General features: G+C 42.7%; 1 protein-coding gene across 3 annotated transcripts in view; it reads left to right on the forward strand.

Annotated features, from left to right (window-relative positions):
• Positions 1-22,513, forward strand: part of LOC144754272 (G-protein-signaling modulator 1-like) — an 886,476-nt gene that overhangs the window by 531,407 nt on the left and 332,556 nt on the right. For all 3 annotated transcript variants that reach the window (XM_078641903.1, XM_078641902.1, XM_078641904.1), the window contains exons 8-9: positions 7,429-7,537; positions 19,902-20,028. In XM_078641903.1, coding sequence (XP_078498029.1) covers positions 7,429-7,537; positions 19,902-20,028 — 236 coding nt within the window. The remainder of the gene's footprint in view (positions 1-7,428; positions 7,538-19,901; positions 20,029-22,513) is intronic.

A 22,513-nucleotide genomic window follows, 5' to 3' on the forward strand; every position in this document is an offset into this window, starting at 1 on the left:
AAGTCAAATCAATGTCCTCCTCTAATAAGCTCCACGTTTTTTATATTTTTAAATTTAAGCATAATACATTTTAATTCAAATTCTCTGGCTGGTTTTCAAGGTTGCCTAAAGAAATTGTGCCTGTGTCCTTCTTAGCATCCATTATCTTGATTGCGCCCACCAAAAATCTAGTTCCCCGGTAGCACAATTTAGGGTGACGCTACATCAACAGATGCAGTAAGGCTGATCTGCAAATATGAAACCCTAAAGCTTCCACAGCACCGTGGATGTAAGAAAAAGAGAAATGCAGGGTGGTCATCGCAAAGACATAACATGTTCACTTAAAGCGGAGCCCTTTGCTATGTAAAAGGCGCTAGGTAAGAAACAAGAGTATCATTTTGTTATCATATAATCTGCTGGCCCACAAGAACCCTTTATAGTAATGATGTCTTCACTGTAGGTTTGAAAACAGAATACTTGATGGACAGATTGTTGAACAATGCCAAACATTCACCCCAGTACGGTGATCTGGGCCTAAATTCATTGTTTTTTTTGCTCGCCATTCCAGTTTGGACCCAGCCATAGGCAAATCAGTCCTGACCCTGCGCCCAATGGGAAAAGTCCAGCCCGAACTGCCAGACCAGGTCCTCCCTGGACTGGAAACAAGCATCCTAGGACCGGTTTCGGTGTTTCACCCCTCATTATCTAGGCTAACATGACTCCAGTGGCATGGAGAGTGCTGAACCCACGTTTGGGCATACCCGTCCCACTGAGGGTTTGACCATCACGCATGATTCTTGTTCCATGGTTCTGGGTAGCGAAAAAGCACTTCCTTGCCCCCTTCTTGTTTCTGGCACTGATCCCTTGGGACGTTCAAACACCCTTCCACTTCCCAATTTAATGGGCATGTCATTGAAGAATGTCAGTCAAAAAATATTGTAGGGGTTTTGCAGCATCCTAGTACATCCATCAGATCTGACCTAGTGAGGTAAGGTTCGTCCTTGCTGAAGCCCATAGGGTTGATGGTCCCAGTCTAATGCTGCTTTCAGTGCGGGGTCCCATCATCGCCTGCTGGATGGAGTATCCAGGAGCTGATTGAGAAATCCCCAACGTTATTCTCAAAATCTGTACTATCTTCTGCATGTAGCACAGCAAGATGCCCACACCTTTGGTGAATCACCAATGGTGATAGAAGTTAGATTGTTTTTTACTTCACACACTTGGGATAACACATCCTCAGTCCCTTCCCACAAGTTTGTCAAAATTCAGCATTGTCCCTTATGCCTGTCCTGGCTTCAATTTCAGAGCAGCCAATAGAGGGACCCAGCCGAAAGTGCTTTCCAAATGGACCGTAAAGTAGGTGAACACTTTACACCACTTCAAGAGTCATGTCACCTATCCATTTATCTTTATAGTGTATTTTTCCTAAGCTAGTGGCCATGATGCTTGATCTTTTGACATTAGTTTTTAGATCTGTCACCTCCATAAAATCTGTATAGTATGTGTTTAGGCGCTGAAGAGCGATGACTGTGTGGCAGATAAGAACAACATCGTCTTCGTATAGAACAAGGGGTACATTTCTATATCCTACTTTCCATGCATCGACTGATAAACGTTGAAACTCAGAACAGAGTTGCTTGATGTAAATTACAACAGAAAACGATCAAACATAAAACTTTGCTGGACTCCCTTCTCTACGCTGACAGGAATAGTGCATTCCCCTCTGGGTTCAAACCTACAGAATGTGAACAGTACTTGTGTATTCTTTTGATAAGGGAAGTAAAGTTCTCTTCAACGCTCATAAGCCTCATTATGGCCCTGATGCTTATGCTGCTTATCAAATCAATTACTATACACCGGGTGACCCAATGGAAGTCGAAGGACCTGGGTATCAAGTATTACAGACAAAAATGGTCCTAGAGGTTGATTCTACACCCAATAGAATGATAATCACAGTACGAAGAAATGAATGAAGTACTGATAATCAAGCTTATCAAATCAAAACACACAAGATGATGGACCGAATGTTGCACAATGGCAAAACATTCACCCCCAGTCACAGATCTGGGTTTAATCCATTGCTTGATTCCGGTCCAGGGAAGACCTGGCGTGGCAGTTCAGGCTGCACTGTTTCCATGAGGCACAGGGTCAAGACTGATTTGCATATGGCCATGTCTGAACTGGGGTGGCTAGTGAGCAAAATAACGATGGATTAAACCTAGATCTGTGACTGGGGGTGAATGTTTTGCCATTGTGCAACATTCCGTCCATCATCTTGTGTGTTTTGCTGTTCACCCTATGTGGGAAGGGTATGCCCAGACGTGGGTCCCGTGCTCACTATGCCACTGGAGTCAAGCTATCCTGGCTGATGAAGGCTGATAGCCAGAAACCGGCCCTAGGATGCTTGATTCCGGTCCAGGGAAGACATGGCTTGGCAGTTCAGGCTGCACTGTTCCCATGAGGCACAGGGTCAAGACTGATTTGCATATGGCCATGTCTGAACTGGGGTGGCTTGGTGAGCAAAATAACCATGGATTAAACCCAGATCTGTGACTGGGGGTGAATGTTTTGCCATTGTTCAACATTCCGTCCATCATCTTGTGTGTTTTGCTTATCAAATCAAAAGCAGAGGAAAGGTCCATAAAGGCCAAGTTAAAGGCCTCTTCCTGGCAATGGTGTTCTTAGATACTATCAGGTAGAGATTTAAACCTGGATCGCACATGTCTGCGCCCGCTCCAAAATCGTATTGTGCCTTCCATGTTCCCACGCCCAGCCATGTAGACCAGCAGGATCCTCGCCGTCAGTATCAAGAAGAGAGGTAGACCAATGAGAAGACTAGCATGTTAACTCCCTCATTGATAATCGATATTACAATGGAGAAAGCCCTGGTCAGCGCACATATGTTGGTATAAATGATAACATTAAATAGCCTGATCAAGAGTGGACCACATAAATCCATGGAACATCTGTAGAGATTCCTGGGGACCCATCTGCTTCTGAGGCCTGGTGGGTTGTCCCTAAGGACAACAGTAACTTCTTCAATATTAATAAACATTAGATTGCAGTCCCAGCTCTGTGGGAACTCAACAGTGATCTCAGCTCTTCCATTGTTCTTATACAGAGTTGAAATGCATGATAGCTAGGTACCGCACCTCTCAACTCTGTACAACACCAATGGACAATACCTGTATCCAGTAATGACCATATTACGGAGATCGTTGCCAGAGTGCGGCATACACTGGTAAGCAGAAATGTCATGTACATTGTACCTTTCCGGATGAGCTCCTGTCCTAGATACCAGTGAGCAAGACATTTCAGTGAACTATGGGTGAATGGCAAAAATTCTTTTTTTGGTCGGGGGATGCCGTGGCTGACCGGCAAATCCCTTTAGTTGGTGCAGTTCACAAAAGTTGTTAATTTGCAACTCACAAAGTGCAAAAGGTTTGAATTTCACACAACTTCTCCGCTTTGGCTTCAATATTTACTGCAGATGAGTTTAGATGTCTTAATCCAGTTGTTAGTGGATGAGCTATAGCTGCTTGGGCATCAATACACCCTTTACTTTCTACCAACATCATTGCTTTGGCCCAACTTAAACCATAACAGACTTGCATCTGATTTGAGGTAATTAGGAACTCTTGGGCTGTCTGGCCATTAAAGCAACCAAAATGGGTTCCCTCTTAAGTGTCAGAGACTATCTGTGGTCTCAAGGCATAGAAGGTCAGGCAATAAGTGGAATAAGAGCTGGTGCTATTCTGTGTTTCACATTTATTGGTAGAAGGCGTGCATGCAGTTCTATATTGTGCCTCCATTGGTAAACACCTTGCAGTATTTATGTGTTGGCAAAAGCTGTTGGTGCTGTACTGAATTATGTGTTTGATAAATAAAGTTTTGGGTGCCCTGTTAAGTTGGTGTTTGCTAGTAAATACCTTGTAGGTACTTACCTACATTCCATAATTGTTGGTGTGTTTTGTATTTGTTGGGAAACACCGAGTTCTATTTCGTGAATAAGTTGGGCAAAGCCTTTGTGAATCTCCTTGTCCTTCTCCTTGTTAACATCCTTGGGTGTTCTTTTGCAGTGTGTATTAGTCATTGAAGGCCTTCGTCATTCTACTGTGTTGTTTTTTCCCCATAGAAGATCACGATTGCTCTTCTGAATTGCGTAAATGCCCCAAACGTATTCAGCACTATTCCACGTCTTGCATTTGCGAGTCAAGTTCACATGGGTGCTTTTCTGTATTCCGTATTTGTTTTTAAAAAGTCTTGAGCGCTCTTCTGTACATTATGTATTTTTCAATGAAGGTGTTGGTTGCCCTTCTGCGTTGTTTATTTGTCATCAAAGGCCAAGGGAGCTTTTCTGCATTTTGTATTTGCCCCAAAAAGTTTTCAGGGCTATTCTATGTCATTCATTTGCAGGACAAGGGCGCGCAGATACATATTGTGGATTTTTAGTTAAAAGTCTTGAGCACTCTTGTCTGTTTTGTATTTGTCATCAAAGGGATTGGTTGCTCTTTTGCATTGTGCAATTGCATTGACGTCATTGGTTGCTCTTCTGCATTGTGTATTTGGCAATGAAGGCACTGGTTGCTCTTCTGCATTGTGTTTTTTGCTAGCAAAAGCTTTGAGTGCTCCTCTGTGTTGTGCATTTGTCATCGAAGGCCTTGAGTGCTCTTAAGCATTTTTTATCTGTTAGTGAAAGCGTTGGTTGCTCTTCTGCGTTGTTTGTCATCGAAGGCCTTGGGTGCTCTACTGTATTGCGTAATTGTCAATTAAGACATTGGTTTGACATTCTGTGTTGTTTATTTGTCATCAAAGGTCAAGGTTGCTCTTCTGGATTGTGAGTGTTTCTTATTGAAGGTCTTGGTTGCTCTTCTGCATTGTGTATTTGTTATTGAAGGTCTTGGTTGCTCTTCTGCATTGGTATTTGTTATTGAAAGCCTTGGTTGCTCTTCTGCATTGTGTATTTGTTATTGAAGCACTTGGTTGCTCTTCTGCATTGGTATTTGTTATTGAAGGTCTTGGTTGCTCTTCTGCATTGGTATTTGTTATTGAAGGCCTTGGTTGCTCTTCTGCATTGGTATTTGTTATTGAAAGCCTTGGTTGCTCTTCTGCATTGTGTATTTGTTATTGAAGCACTTGGTTGCTCTTCTGCGTTGGTATTTGTTATTGAAAGCATTGGTTGCTCTTCTACATTGTGTATTTGTTATTGAAGCACTTGGTTGCTCTTCTGCATTGGTATTTGTTATTGAAGGCCTTGGTTGTTCTTCATCATTGGTATTTGTTATTGAAGGCCTTGATTGCTCTTCTGCATTGTGCATTTGTTATTGAAGGTCTTGGTTGCTCTTCTTCGTTGAGTATTTGTTATTCAAGCACTTGGTTGCTCTTCTGCATTGGTATTTGTTATTGAAGGCCTTGGTTGCTCTTCTGCATTGGTATTTGTTATTGAAAGCCTTGGTTGCTCTTCTGCATTGTGTATTTGTTATTGAAGCACTTGGTTGCTCTTCTGCATTGGTATTAGTTATTGAAAGCATTGGTTGCTCTTCTACATTGTGTATTTGTTATTGAAGCACTTGGTTGCTCTTCTGCATTGGTATTTGTTATTGAAGGCCTTGGTTGTTCTTCATCATTGGTATTTGTTATTGAAGGCCTTGATTGCTCTTCTGCATTGTGCATTTGTTATTGAAGGTCTTGGTTGCTCTTCTTCGTTGAGTATTTGTTATTCAAGCACTTGGTTGCTCTTCTGCATTGGTATTTGTTCTTGAAGGTCTTGGTTGCTCTTCTGCATTGTGTATGTGTTATTGAAGGTCTTGGTTGCCCTTCTGCATTGGTATTTGTCAATGAAAGTATTGGTTTCTCTTCTGCATTGTGTATTTGTTACTGAAGCACTTGGTTGCTCTTCTGTATTGTGTAGTTTTTATTGAAGGCCTTGATTGCTCTTCTGCACTGTTTATTTGTCTTTGAAAGCATTAGTTGCTCTTCTGTATTGTGTATTTGTTATTGAAGGCCTTGGTTGCTCTTCTGCAGTCTGTGTTTGTTATTGAAGGCCTTGGTTGCTCTTCTGCAATGTGCATTTGTTATTGAAAGCCTTGATTGCTCTTCTGCATTGTGTATTTCTTTTTGAAAGCATTAGTTTCTCTTCTGCATTGTGTATTTGTTAATGAAGGCCTTGGTTGCTCTTCTGCATTGTGTATTTTTTATTGAAAGCCTTGGTTGCTCTTCTGCATTGTTTATGGCATTGAAAGCCTTGGTTGTTCCTAAGCATTGTGTATTTGTCATCGAAAGCCTCGGTTGCTCCTCTTCATTAGCTATTTGCTAGCAAAAGCTTTGAGTGATCTTCTGTTTTGTCCATTGTCAGTCAAGGCCACATTGGTGCTTTTTAGCTTTGTGTTTTTGTTGTTAAACATCTCGATTGCTCTTCTGTGTTGTGTATTTGGGTTCTGGTCTGTGTTGTGTATTTGCCATTTATTGTTTTGACCGCTCGTCTGTATTGTGTATCAGATGATGAAAACCTTGGGTGCTTTTCTGTGGCTGTTCCTTTCTGATTCCTGCACATTGTGGATATATCTGGAAAGTCATGGGTGCTGTTTTATGTTGTGTATATTTAGGTAAAATACTCAGTTGCTTGGTTGGTCTTTTATGTTCTCTGTGAGTGGATAAAGTTGCTATTCTACATGTTGTTTTTGTTTGTGTAAGCTTTGGGGGCTCTCCTCATTCCAATCATTGGGTGCGCTTTTAGTTTGTGCGTTTGTTGATTAAAGGATTGGTTGCTGTTCTGGATTTGTTTGTGAAAGCCTTAGGTGGTCTACTGCATTCGAAAAAAGGCATCAACACACTCTCTTATGTGACCTAATAGAAGATATAACCCTATGATGGCATAAAGCGCACGTTTACGAAGGCGCGCACTCTAATTTTCAACAGACCATGAATTATACTCACAAGTGTATTGGTATTGGGTAGAAATGACCTCTGATCTGGCTATAGAGAATCCCTTCATAAGTAGGACAGGTGGACGTGCTACCTGTGTTTTCACAGGTGCAACTCCTGGATATATCAGTTTTCGATCTAGCTTATTGATCTGAATGAGCTGTGTGGGACTGTGGTGACGGGACGTGGGAAACATACTTATATTGTCCCTGTACATTGAAGACTGCGTTACCGTATATGGGACAGAGGCATCACAAGTCCTGGTGCAATGAGAATTCTTTCTACAAGGCCCCTCACTGTGGGAGCTTCCTCTTCTCCCAGACGTATGCAGGTACTCACTGTATGACAGACTTCTTGTAACCCTCCTAACTGAAAATGAACAAATAAATGGTCTGGTGGGCCTTTATGAACTACTTTTGGTGGCTACATCCCTCATCAGGTTTAGTAACGCAGGCGGTGAGCACACCATGAGTCTACTCAACGTACGTGCATCATTGATGGAGAATTGTCTCTTTCTACCTGCAGGGTTGGAGAGGGGCGAGCCTGCTGGAGTCTAGGGAATGCCTACGTGTCCCTGGGGAACCATGAGCAAGCGTTACGATTTGCAAGGAAACATCTGGAGATATCTCAAGAGGTAAGATTCTTTGTGTTCATTTAGGTTTATTTGTGATGTGCCTTTATCTCCAATGCCTTGGACCCTCTAGGACTGATTCACATACGGCCACTAGAACCACATCTGTGAGTTGCAGGCCCCTAAAATCAACCCTGCAGAAGACAGACCTCACCACAACAAATCCCACCTTCTGTTGAGATGACTGTCCTTACCGCTCAATCTGGATGTCCTATTCAACCCCTTTCCCCGTCTCACTCAGTTATGTGCATCTCCTCAGTAGTTTACGAGTACACCAGTTTGTTGCTCAGAGCTCCACAGAAAAGAGGCCTGCAAAATCATCTACCATAGCCATCGTAGCATATGACTGAATTTGTCAAATAGGATCTCATGACAAAATACATCACAGAGTGGCTCATCATGATGTGTGTCAAACATGCACCAGTGATAGAGTGATAGAAAATATCACATAATAGCTCTTCATTTAATATAGCGAATAGTAGCTCATGAAGTATTAAAGTATATCATGAATAAAATATGTGAATTAAGGGTTTCATCTACTCGAAGTCAAACATGAGCTCAGTTATGACAAATAGACGCTCACGATCTTGTATATCAAATAGAAGGCCATGATAGAATGAGGAAACTAGAATCTATGTAATATGATAAATATGAAATCATTATATGATATTTCAAATTGGATCTCATAACAAAATATATTAAAAGAGCTCATTATATAATATATTGAATAGCATTTCATGCGGTATATAAACATGTTTTAATCAAATATTTCAATTAGGAGCTCATCAGTTAATACATCAATAGTAAATCATTGTTTAATATGTCATGTATAAGCTGTTCCTCTACTTTATGGAACAGGGGCTCATGATCCAGTATATGAAAGAGGAGCTCATGATCTAACATGTCGAATACAAGCTCACTGTCGTACATATCAAATAAGAACTTATGACAGAATATATCAAAGAGGAACTCATCATTGTGAAAGAGGAGCTTGCTCCAATATATCAAATAGAAGCTCTTAACAGAATATGTGTACAAGGAGTTGATGACTGAATATATAAAAGTGGATCTCATGATTTTCTGTGATCAATATAAGCTCATAATAGAATACGCGATGGGGATCTTGTTATTTAATATGTGAAACAGGAGATCATGATTTAATATGTCACATAGCCATTTGTGAAAAAATATGTCAAAAAAAGGAGTTCATGATCTAATATGCCAAATAGGAGTTCACAATCGGGTGTCTGAAAAATGACTTCTAATCTAGTCTGCGAAATAGGAGCGTACATGTCGAAAAAGAGCTCCTAATAGAATAAATGAAATAGTTGTTCATTATCTAATATAGTATAGCCTCATATGAGAAAATATAAAATAGTTGGGCATTATCTAATATGTGAACTCATGATATGGTCTGTGAAATAGGAGCTCGTGGTCTACTACGTAAAGTGGGGGCTGAGGCTCCAATTCGCCAAATAGATGCCCATGATAAAAAACACAAACAGTGATGCTGTCTTCTAGTATGTGAAATAGGAGCAAATGATCTACTGTGTTACAAAGGAGCTCATGATAGAATATATCAGAGAGACGGTTATGATCTGATGAGTTACAAAGAAGTTCATGATAAGGAAAGAGAAATAGGAGCTCATGATCTAATATATCAAATAGGAGCTCATGATCTATTATATCAAATAGGAGCTCATGATCTAATATATCAAATAGGAGCTCATGATCAAATATATCAAATAGGAGCTCATGATCAAATATGACTAATGGACAATCGTGGTGGGATATTTAAATTTGGAGCTTGCTGATGTGAAATAAGAGTTCACAATCTAATATGTGAAATAGTTGATAACTTGTCAAATAAGAGCACATCATTTAAGGTCAATAATATGATGCATAGAATTTGTTACAGAGTATGTCAAATAGAAGCTTGTGATCGAATACGTCATCAACTGTTATGTTTACCTTAAGAACAGCCGTAATCCCACTTTTCAGACAGGCAGTGCAGTGGCGATGGATGTAAATGGCTTTATCTAAGTCAGCGACATGACCCCCAATCTGCACATTCCCTGTGTTTGTTAAGGCGGGGCATGTAACTTATTTCTAAGCAGACGCACTATTGTGACCGGTTAGGGGAGAAAATAACATGGATACATGAAGTGATTTGCCCAGAACTGCACCATTGATTCAAGTACATAAGTACATTTGGATTGAAGCTCAGTGACTCCACCCAGTCCAGAGTCAGTGAGCTAACCTCCATAGTACATTTCCTTCAGGTTGTCTATCAGCCCAGGTAGTGTGGGTTTGGTGTGTGTTCAAATCTGCATGCATTTTCAAGTTCCATAAAATTTGTGCTGTTTGTATGCGTTTCATATTCTGATTGTTCATATAATATATGTGGATGAATATATATTGGTAAGCATCTGGGACATATGCAAGTGCTTGAAGTTAATCCTATCTTTCAAAGCGCTTGACATATAAGGCATGTATTGGATCAATTCCATATGAGAATTAACGCAGCAGTACATCGACCACAGGAAGTAAATTAGACAAGAGGACCTTGATGACCTTTGAACTTCTGAATTTACAGGTTAATCTCTGATGGCCAATCAAAAATCACTCCAGAGCTTTCAAGTCCACTCCGGTCATTTTTCATCCATTCCTGCCTTTTTCCTCCTCGCACTGGTAGCTTTTCTTTTCCATTCTAAATTAAGAAATATGAGTCCCAGATGTGAATAAAGGAAATACGAGTGCTGTCATCTCAAGGTAATAAGAAACAACACTGGGTGAGCTACTCACATCTGACTTGGCATATTTTGGGATATCTGACACGATATATTTTGACATCTCTGAAATCATGTATTTGAAAATCTCTGACTATATATTTTTAGATCGATGACATGGTATATTTTAGGATCACTGACATTATGGGATCTCTGACATGGTATATTTTGGGATCTAACGTGGTATATTTGAAATTTCGGACATGGTATAATTTGGGATCTCTGACACGGTATATTTTGGGATCTCTGACACGGTATATTTTGGGATCTCTGACATGGTATATTTTGGGATCTCTGACACGGTATATTTTGGGATCTCTGACACGGTATAATTTGGGATCTCTGACACGGTATATTTTGGGATCTCTGACACGGTATATTTTGGGATCTCTGACACGGTATATTTTGGGATCTCTGACACGGTATATTTTGGGATCTCTGACACGGTACATTTTTGGGATCTCTGACACGGTATATTTTGGGATCTCTGACATGGTATATTTTGGGATCTCTGACACGGTATATTTTGGGATCTCTGACACGGTATATTTTGGGATCTCTGACACGGTATATTTTGGGATCTCTGACATGGTGTATTTTGAGTTCTGTGCAGATGTGAGCGCCGTTGAAAGGTGTGGGTCATCTCGCAGGCCGTTCATCCTTCCGATGTCACATGGAGGAGCCCTCAGTGCTGTGCTTGCAGCAGTGAAAGAGTGTGTACATTGCCATACAAGGAAGTCATATTAAAATGTTTTGTGTATTTATCGGGCTTGTCTCTATCAGACTAGACCAGCTTGAGGAACCCACCGTCACTCACCTAATTACACAGTTACTTAATTTTTACTGGCGGTTCATCAAATTTGTTCATTAGGGGTTGAATTAATGGGTGGGAATCTCAACTTTCTGTGCCGCTGTTGTGAGATATTTGGACAAGACTAGGGCTCGCCGTGGAGTTGCGCTCTTCATACAGAGCAAGAGGTGCTCCCTTTTAACAAACATTGGCAAATACATATGTCTGGCTTTTCTATTAAGTCCTGAGTAAATCATAAAAAAGCCTGCTGCGGTGAAAAAAACAAAACACATAACAAATGATTTATTCATACAGTATTTATAAAATACATTATTTAACTTGTGATGATTCACTGTACTTTTGAGATGTAAAATAGTCCCTCATTCACTCCACAGGAGGCGGAATGACACACAAACAGCCAAGAGCATGAAGCAAGAGACAGATGCTCCAATGGGCAGATCCAAAGCCCAGATGCACTGATCATGATTTGGTGCTTTCCCTACTCTCCATGACCCCACAAACTCCTTTGCCCCTTTTAAGTCACCCATTCCACCTCATTTCCATTTTCCACCAGATCTTTTTTTAAGTTCCCTTCAAAGCACTCAGCATTTTCCTAATACTGAGCATTCCATACAAATTATACCAATATTGCCCATTTAGACAGAACACACTAGAACCTGACAATATTTCCAAGTTTGATGGTGTTTTTTCATTGACCTCGGATGTATGACAGGCGAGTTGGCCCAGCTGAGATTTAAACAATCTACTCGTTATGCATGTTTCTCATCAGTGAGGGCACTAACCCAATGAACCTTACAGCATGTTCTAGGGTCGGACAGAAAGCACACTAAGGGCTCTTGGTAACTGCCGAGCTATCTGGCTACCACAGATCTACTTACCGGCCATTGTGCAGAGCACCAGCACCTCCAGCTGGGGCCTTTCAATAGCAGCACCCCGCATGGTGGGCGGGTTGCTGCAGGCTAGCAGAAAAGGCTGTCACTAGCCATGTACCTGTCTTTGCAAATCGTTAGTGTCAAGTTTGTTAGTTAGTTTTATTAGATCAATTAAAGTGTACTAAAACTCCCAAAATCCAATGTTGTGTTACCATTCATTTGGAAAAAAATTCTCAAAAACAGAAGCAGCAATAAATAAAAAAATCAAAGAAAATTTCGTTTATAAATAATAATGATGTTTTTTTTATTGCTGCTTCTGTTATTGAGAACATTTTTCCAAATGAATGTTAGGTATCATACGGAGAGTGAATCTATATTCATCGTATTACCTTCAAAAATAGTAATGGGCATTAATCTTGTTTGAACATAATTTAGAACCGACGTAAGAAATATTATTTATTTACGCCTGCGAGTGTTGGGTTATTTATGTTAACGCTCAGTCTAATAAGGCGCTGGACTCTAACTTTGTCATCTACACCAGTGACGTAGCCAGGGTGCCATTAGCGCTAATGCATATAAGGAACACGAGGTCCCATCCCTGGTCTGGCAGTAAATACCAGCCATAGTTGGGGTGCAGCGGATCCCTCAGACCACTGGACCCTGGTGCTGCTGCATCTGCTGCTCTTTTGTTTGCTATGCTCCTGATCTAAGTGCTGATTAAGGCTTGGGGTATTTCTCCCCTAGTGATAACTAAGTGTGAAATACCCCAAGTTGAAATTCCAACTGGCCTGGAACTATAAGGTTTAACACCTTGCGTGCGGCGCCGATTCTCCCCCGGTGCTGAACATTCCATTCGCGGGTGTGGTCGTGACGGAACCATTCCGTCATCCGCACAGCTCAACCGTGAGGCATGACGGAATGGTTCCGTCACAAGCATCGAAGGGGTTAAAAACTCCTACTCGGACATTTCAGAGTCCATTAACATTGGACCTGTCAAAGTATCTGCAGGGCAGGAGCGGGGGGCAGAAGCATTTTCCTGCCCCACACACCCCCGTGCAGCGGCCCGGGATGAGCAGACAATGCTCTCGCTAGGCCCATTCTTATTTTGGGTGGGAGACTACCCACCACAAAGAACAATCACTACCCTTGTCAGAGTGAACATTCAAAGTCACTCAGTTAACGGGAGCTCAACCAAACGGAAGCTATGGCATAGAGCAGACAGGCTTAACTTAGAGCAAGGTGTAAAGTATGTATGCACTACTAAAACAACAAAAAAAGCAAAATGTTAAATAATAAAACTCCCAAAAGACACCCCGCTTACAGTGAGTCAGTGTGTAGCGCCAGGACACCCATGGGTAGAAGTGCGCTTTAAAAGCTTCGCTAACATAACATAACAAAATAAAATTGGAAAAATAGAGTAAAATGTAAAAAACAAAAGGAAAAAATCAATAAGGGGAACCGGAGATATGTTTTTTTTTAAATTGTGAGTAGAAATAGTGTCAAAAAGTACAAAGCGCCAGTGATAGGCAATTGTTGCAGTAGATCGAGACCTATGGGCAATTTGAGGCTGATCGTGGTGGACCATGGGTCGGATACACCAGGTTTGTCCTAAACAAATATTTTACCATTTGGCGTAGTGCTTTAAGTCCCAATCCACCAATGGAGTACATGGGAGGATTCGGACTTAAAGCACTAGAGGCTCACATGGTATCGAGCAGAGGCCAATAGCAGGGTTCATTCTAGATCCAGTTGCCATTGGTCATCTGGGTACTTCCAGGAAAAGGACTCTTGAAGCTTTTTCTGTCCCACTAGATTGAACTGGTGGTCAGCCTTGTGAGACTTGGAGTCCATTTGTTTGCCTTAGGAGCAAGCGGGAGCAGCTCCAGTCCTCCAGGGCCCCTCTGAGGCCACATGCAGCAGACCCTGGAGGTGTACTGAAGAGGGTGCCTGGAGGTGCCACATTTATGCCTGCCACTAGCTAGTGGGTGGGAATGACTTCTGGGCATGCCCTAACCAATGGGGTAAAACTTCCCAGGACCAACACTACCCACTTTGGGCATTTTCAATATGAGAACATCCTTTGCCCCCACCCCCCCAAATATGGACTCTGAATGCTGCAGTTTTGTGTGGGCAGTGTACAATGGTAATCTAGTGTCCTCCCACATCTAATACTGCAATACAATAAGTGGCCACCACGGTACCCACAATAAACCTAGAGACAGAGGTCTGGTAGGACAAAAGCAGAGTCCTGCAGCAACCAGACAGTGGATTCTGAAGAATTATCTTGGCATCCTATTTGCTCACCTTTCAAGTTTGTCCCAAGGGCTATGTAAACCCAGCAGACCTGTCAAGCAGGATTTGACACTGTAGTGTCAAAAGTGGTGACCACAGTCCCAACCTGCATATTCAGTGAAGTTCAGAGGAGTCATCTCTGCCCATTCAGGTCAGTCATTCTTTGGCTCCTTGTAGGCATTTCAGGCCTATTCAAGGCTAATAACTAGTTGGGGGCTGGCTGAGGTTTATGTTAATTGACATTCTGACGGTACAGGCAGGTAAATGGTAACTTAGTGAATGTTACTTTTATTAATATTTATTTTTATATAATCTGACTTCACAATTGAATTGGATTTTTAATTATTTTTGGAGCTGGTCCCTTTCCCAAGATACTGTATTAGTAGTTTAATCTGTACTCCAGCTTTCGGTATAGGACAGCTAGGCCTACCATAGCAAAATAATTTTTAACATTACATTTCTACTTGTACTAATTTTAAATAAACATGCACCATGACCATTGAGCTACAAAGCCTAAAGGGGTGACTTATAAATATTTTAAAGTTTTGACCCATCAAAAGGGTTTATTTTTACAGCTCGAATTGCAGTTTTGCCAGTGCCACGATTAAGCTACAGTGAAAGGCCTGGAGCCATGTTTGCACTGACCCTGTAGTAGATGGTACAAAAGGTGCTGCAGTCCACTAGTGACATTTAACTTCCAGGCCCTCTGTACACTTTATACCATATATTAATGGACTTATAGACAAGTTAAATACGCCAATTAGGAAATGCCAAATCGACCATGTTTAAAGAGGGAGCACAGGCACTTTACTGATGGTTAGAAGAGGTAAAGTACACAGACTTCTAAATCCAGCAAAAATATAGGTTCTAGCAAAAGTCGAAAAGTACTGGTTGATCACATAGAAAAGGCAGTTTTCCAACATCTTCTCACTCATCTTTATGTTTCTATGTCTCTCTCTCTCTCTATCTCTTCCTCCGCTTTTTTCTTTACTTTTCCCTTTTCTATCTCTGACACCTCCTTTGGCATTATCTATCTTTTCTTTTGTTCTCCTTTAACCTCCACTCCCTTCATATTCTTTCCTGCTCCCTTTCTTCTCTTTAAAATTCAGTCCTTCAGATAAGATTAGTAGTACTCGAGTCCTCAGTTTTCTTGAAAGTTATTTATTCAACTCCTGAAATACACACCACCAATTTCGAGGCCACAGGGAACGCATTAAACAGTATTCTCTCCCTAAACTCTCAGTCTGCCTCTGACATTAGCCGTTTTGTATTCCATACTACAAGAACCCACAACACCATCCTCTCTCCCCCATTTGTTCACTGTCCTTTACTTCATCTTATCCCCCTGTGTCTTCTTTGCAGCCCCTTTGAGCATATCTCTCTCTATCACTCTCCAAATAGATTGTCATTCTCTCCTTTCCTCTCCGTACCTCACATTCCCCTTCACTCTGTCCTTTTCCATGTATCATTCTTTCATTTCCTCTTCCTGTCTTTCCTTTTTAGGTTTCGCCTGCGAACAGCTTCGCAAGCAGCGTTTCGCGCAGGCGAAAAACTTTTGTTTACAAGTATGTGGCTTATTCCCGCCTCTGTCTTCCATTGGCTAGCTCCATAAATGGAGGCCAGCCATTGGAAGAGAGAGGCGTCCGTCATTCTGAGAGGCGATTCGTGGGCGTTCCCGCCGATTCTTTCCCTCTCCGCAACGTCATGAAGACGTGGCCACTGTGGGCGTGTACTTTTTTTTTTTTTTTTTACAACGATGTTTGTGTTCATTGTTTGTCTTGTCCCTGTCCCGCTGGCTGTTTCCTGACCACCCTCCCGTTGTCCGTGTGCCTGCCCGCCCCCTCCCGCTGTCCGTGAGCCTGCCCGCCCCCCTCCCGCTGTCCGTGAGCCCGTTACCCCGCCCCCCTCCCGCTGTCCGTGTTAGTAGTTGTTACGATTGTACATGTGCCTTTTCGAAAATACGCAAACAATGTTATTTTTCCAGGACTGAGGAGTGACCCGAGTTTGGGGCGAATACAAGTTAAAGAAACTGACCGAGGAAGGTATATAGGGCGATCCAGGAAGGATGTTAGAGGAAGGGCGGGGCTAGACCATCAGGGGTCGTACAGCCAGGAAAGTGGGTTCACCAGCAGGGGGTTTAAAGACTGTAGAGTGGTCTCTTCCATTGTGTTTTGTTTTTGTTCTTTGGTCAGAGCAGATTACATCTGGGCCCCTAACTCCACATGAGTAAGTGAATTCACTGGCTTCAAAGGGAATACAGTAGCATTTCAAAAGATAGGCGATGAAATTGTTACAATGGGTAATGAAGGTAGCGGAACTATTTTGCAATAAAAAGAATTAGTAGTGGCACGCGGTTTAAGGGGCCTTTGTTCCTTGTTTAAGGGGCCTTTGTTCCTTTCAGTGTTTGAACTTTCTGAAATCCACGGAGGACAGTGGGGGACATGGAGTTTACAGTTAGATGTTGCTGTCCTGTTGTATTATAGTGAGAGGTGGAATTATAATTGTGGCGCCGATGTCATGCTTTCCTGCAAGAGTTTGCATTTGAAGTGTTTTTAAATCCCCCTTGCTTTGCATGTGGGCCGCAAACTCTTAATACACCCACATTCGTGCACGAGCTGCAATAAGGGGCTATTCTAGTGCGAGGGATAGCAGTGGTCGCAGGGTGAGGCGTGCGAGCTGGCCACCAGCATGCCATTGTACGTGAGTCACAAGATGGTTCTCATGTGCAATAGTGGTCCGGTTTACACTACGTGATTTACTTGTGACCTTGTTACACTAAGGTACACACGTTGTGCCAGGAATAAAGAGGTGTACTCGTGCATGGTTACCAACGTGCCGTTTTGGCGCCAGTCACACAGTGCTTGGTTTGTTGTGCCAGGGTTACAAAAAAGAGCCCTTATGCCATGGCTACAATAATCGCCTGGGTAATATTCAGCAATGCATTTGGGGTGTCAGGTTTAAATGGTTTGAATGAACGATGCCATCGTTGTGCCAGGGTTGGACGATGCAGTGTGGTGCAGGGTTTTAGTGAGTGGTGATCTATTTGTGCCAGGATGAGTGAATGATGCGATCGCCGTGCTGGGACACAGCGGAGTGCCATGTTGTGTTCGAGTTGGTGAACGGTGCAGTCATTGCAGCGAGTGGTGCAGTGGCTGCATCGGGATCGCAGGGAATGTGATCGCCGTGATAGGTTTATTTATAGAAAATACCGAGGCCGTTGTGCCAGGTGCATGCTTTGCTCCAGGTTTAGTGAATGGTGCAATCTATGTCCCGGGGCTGTGATGAAGGCCACAATCGCCAGTGTTAGTGAGACTTCCAGTAGCTGCGTCAAGCACCAGTGCATGGTCCAGTCGTCATGTCTGGCTTACAGTGAGCGGTGCAAGGGCTACAGTGAAGCGTTCGTCCTGCAAGGGTTTCAGTGAATCGTACTTTCATTGTGCAAGTGCAATATTTTTCCCTTGGTTACCGTGAACATCATGATCGCCGTCGGATACAATGTCTGTTCCAGGTGTACCGTGAGGTGCCATGATTTTGCTGGGATTCCAGTGGATGCTGCAGCCACTTGGCAAGCGTTCCAGTGAAGTGTCGGTCAGTTTTTTACAATGAGCGGCGCCAACTTAGTGCAATGGAACCCACTAGTGCGTGCTGCATTGTTGCAACCAACTTCCTTCTGTTTCTCGGTTTCCTCTTTAATGGGATTCCCTGCCCCCTCTGTCCAGCCCATTATCAAACATAATGTAAGCAATTACGGAGTCCTCTGCTCAAGGACCAGAAAAAAAACCTCATTACCCTTGGTTTCCAGAGAACGTCAGCGCACTCTCCCCCACCCCGCCCCCACCACCCACCGTGGTCCCTTCATTGCCCTGTAATTGGAAAAACCATGTAGTGCACAGATTGGGGCCACTAAACACCCCAAAACTCGGTGCTCTGCTGTCTTGCACTGCATTACTTTGCATACATCACATTGTTGCTCCATCCTTGTAACTTCTGTTTGAAATTCATTCCAGAAAGTTCTCGGCACTTAAAGATCAGTACAAGAGCCATCTCCATGCCATGGTGCTGGGAGAGGCTTCTGTAAAAAGTCCACATTTGTAAAGCGCACAATCACCCGTAAGGGTCTCTAGGCGCTGGGGGCCGTCGGGAAGATTAAGCGAGCTATTGCCCAGAGTCACATGGTGCTGGGCTAACCTGCCGCCGGAGCCGGGGATCGAACCGTGATCCCCAGATTCCAGCGTCAGTCGCCCTGGCCGCGGCGCTGTAGACACTTGCAGACCATTGGTAACAACTAGGCCCGGCCGACATTTTAACAACAGCATTGTCATTTCAGGAATTGGTATGAAATTCCCAAAATTACGCCAGATCACATAATTATTACGCTGCAGTTCGCAACACCATTATAGCGAGAGTGCGTAATAACAATGAGAACAACCAGAGCGTCAGCAGCTATTTTGACAATTGTGTACTGCGCTGGAATCATTTTGAGCTAAAAATAAAGCGTTAAATGGTGGGTCCCTATTTTATGTAATTAAGTGTAACATTATATCATTTTCTTGAAAATCGGTGTAGTTACTCAAAGCAACAACTTCGTCATGGCCCTGCCCCATTTGCAAGAGATTAAGCTATTGGCATTGTAAATGACAATGCCATTTATTTATTTATTTATTTTCAAAACCAACACATAAATACAAATTTTGTCATTTACAATGCCAATAGCTCAAACTTTTCAAAAGGCGAAACCATTGCATTGTAAATGCTTGTTTCTTTTGTTCCTGCCTACAGTTCCACTTTGTCATCTTCCTTTCAATCCTTTTTACCATCCTCGTTTCTTTCACCCTCCTGTCTTCTTTCACCTCTCTTTTACACTTTCCTCCCACTTCACCACTTAATTCCTTGCTCACAACCGTACCCTTTCCTCGTCTTCCACTAGATCCTATCCTCCTCCTTTGTCTAACTTTTATTTCCTCTGCCACTTCTCTCTCCTTATTTTTCACTCCTCTTTGTTCTTCTCTCGTTCTTAATCTCGCTAATTGTTGTCTTTCTCTCTCCTCCTCTCTCTCCCCATTTGTCCTCCTTCACTTCTTTTCCTTTCTGTTTGTCCCTCTCTCTCACCCCTCTTTCTCACTCGATCTCTTCTCCACTCCCTCTTACCCTTAACCCTTTGTCTCTTACTTCTCACTCTCTTATCCTTCATTCCGTCTTCTTCTAGTCCCTTTTCATCTTCTTCTGACTCTTCTTTGTCCTCTTTCTCATGCCCTCTCTCCCTCCCATCTCTTCTCTCTATATGTAGCTCCTCCTTCTTCCTGTTTTCACTCTTGCTTTTATTCCTCTCTATTCTTCTTGCTCCCCCTCTACCCACCTTCCCCTGTCCTCTATAGTACAGTGTTACTAGGACAGGACTCCTGGGACTAGTGTAATCTTCTGTGAAACTCGCAAGTTGAAAATGTTCTGTCACTCATCAGCATTATCATACGGGTGGGGGGGATGAGTGCTGTCAGGTGGTAATTAATAAAGAGGTTTATCGCACAAAAAACCTCCAGCCCAGAAGGGCTCAGTGAGGTACATCCCCACTGGTGAGAGAGTTTGACCCACGCTTCCTTTTACAGATTGGAGACCGGAACGGGGAACTGACTGCCCGTATGAACATATCGCAACTCAAGACTGCGCTTGGTATGAATGCAAAAGAGGAAGATGGCGAGGTGTCCCCACAGTACGACGGCTACGAAGCTCAAGGTAGGTCAGGAAAGCTCTTCTTAAACTGCCTGGTGCGGTGGCATTTGGGCATCCATATTTTTCTAAAGCAGCAACTTTAATATCACGGCACCTATTCATGTAAGTGTCTCTCAAACATAAGCATTGAGACACGACTCATGCTAATAAATGGAGTTCCAGAAGTCAAAGGGAAAACAACTTGGAGCAACCAAGACATATGTGACCAGTAGTGAGCTTTTGATTACTGATAATAAGACAGGGTCCAATTCACAGAACTAACTTAAGACAAAATCCTAAACTTACTACTTTTGGTATTCACAAAAAGTACTTACTACTTTTGGTATTCACAGAATGCACTTAATACTTTTAGTATTCACATAATGGATTTACGACTACTAACTTTACTTCCGCACTCGGGTAGAGATTCCGGCCCAGTGGCGGAGATTCCGGCCCGGAGGCGGAGATTCCGGCCCGGAGGTGGAGATTCCGGCCCGGAGATGTAGATTCCGACCCGGAGGTGGAGATTACAGTCGGTGGCGGAGACTTAGCCATTGCGGAAATCTCCACAACCTAAGATAGCTCTGTGAATCGGGCCCTAAATGTCTTCTTAATATTTGTGCAATAAATAATGCATCGCAGCAGATCCTGCTCCCTAATGCAATGCGGGACAATAATTTAAACCTTTACAAAATGTTGGTGTATCCAGAGATTATTGACTGAAGATGCCAATTCTAGACAGTGCTCAATCTTTCCCTGTAAGGTTTGATCCTTATGTAAGGAGGCTTTGACGAGAGGAGGAAGCCATGATGCTTTCTTTCCCTTATTTTTGTTGTGTTTGTAGCCAATGTGCTCTCCTGTTTTTTGTCCCTGAATTTTGCATCTTGCAGCCAGATTCCCTTTGGATTCTTTCTGGATGATCTTGGTTGGCTCTGCTCTTTGCCCTGCTCTTCAGGGAGGATTTGGTGTCCTGTGTATCAGGTCTGCATTTACGATAATCCATCAAGAACTATAAGACTGCCAAGGAGTGTTTTCTGCCCTCTTTAATCTTTTTCTCCTAACTGGGAAAATCTGTGAAAAAACGTGAGAGACCTTCACAGTCTCCAATCCTTGAGAAAACACCTGGCTTGGTTGTGCTGTTTGAATATTAGTTACATTAGTTCCCTCTTGAAACTGAGATGTTCAGGTCTGCTTAGATCTTGATGTTGCACTGACGAGCATTGAATCAAACAGACACCAAATATTGGGGTGTTTGTAGCCCACCGAAAGACGTAAGAAGTGAACGTTATAGTTTGCCACCAAGATCCATGGCTTGATTAGCTAAGAGTCTGCTGCGAGAGAAGTCTCTGGTCCCTAGAGGGATACCTTTATAAAAACCTATTCTATTGACCACTGTGTAACCAAAGTACTGGCATGGGTCCTGAGGGGCTAGTGTCCCAGCATAATAATGAATGTCTGTCAGGATAGAGAGAGCCCTTACATTTCCTAGACCGTTTTTCTGAAAAGATTGTGGTTTTGGTGTGGTCTTCCTTGACTGTCTTTCTGAAAAGATTGTGGTTTTGGTGTGGTCTTCCTTGACCGTCTTTCTGAAAAGTTTGCAGTTTTGGTGTGGTCTTCCTTGACCCTCTTTAGTAAAAGTTTGCAGTTTTGGTGTGGTCTTCCATGTCCGTCATTCTGAAAAGATTGCGGTTTTGGTGTGGTCTTCCTTGACCATCTTTCTGAAAAGTTTGCGGTTTTGGTGTGGTCTTCCTTGACCCTCTTTAGTAAAAGTTTGCAGTTTTGGTGTGGTGTTCCTTGTCCGTCTTTCTGAAAAGATTGCGGTTTTGGTGTGGGCTTCCGTGACTGTCTTTCTGAAAAGATTGCGGTTTTGGTGTGGTCTTCCTTGACCCTCCTTAGTAAAAGTTTGCAGTTTTGGTGTTGTCTTCATTGACCGTTTTTCTGAAAAGATTGTGGTTTTGGTGTGGTCTTCCTTGACTGTCTTTCTGACAAGATTGTGGTGTTGGTGTGGTCCTCCGTGACCATCTTTCCTGAAAAGATTGAGGCTTTGGTGTGGTCTTCCTTGACACTATTTAGTAAAAGTTTGAAGTTTTCGTGTGGTCTTCCATGTCCTTCTTTCTGAAAAGATTGCGGTTTTGGTGTGGTCTTCCTTGACCGTCTTTCTGAAAAGTTTGTGGTTTTGGTGTGGTCTTCCTTGACCCTCTTTAGTAAAAGTTTGCAGTTTTGGTGTGGTCTTCCTTGTCCGTCTTTCTGAAAAGATTGCGGTTTTGGTGTGGGCTTCCATGACCGTCTTTCTGAAAAGATTGCGGTTTGGGTGTGGTCTTCCTTGACCCTCTTTAGTAAAAGTTTGCAGTTTTGGTGTGATCTTCCTTGACCGTCTTTCTGAAAAGTTTGCGGTTTTGGTGTGGTCTTCCTTGACCCTCTTTAGTAAAAGTTTGCAGTTTTGGTGTGGTCTTTCTTGTCCGTCTTTCTGAAAAGATTGCGGTTTTGGTGTGGGCTCCCGTGACCGTCT

The sequence above is a fragment of the Lissotriton helveticus genome, chromosome 5_1, assembly GCF_964261635.1.
Source record: "Lissotriton helveticus chromosome 5_1, aLisHel1.1, whole genome shotgun sequence".
NCBI classification, from domain to species: Eukaryota; Metazoa; Chordata; class Amphibia; order Caudata; family Salamandridae; genus Lissotriton; species Lissotriton helveticus.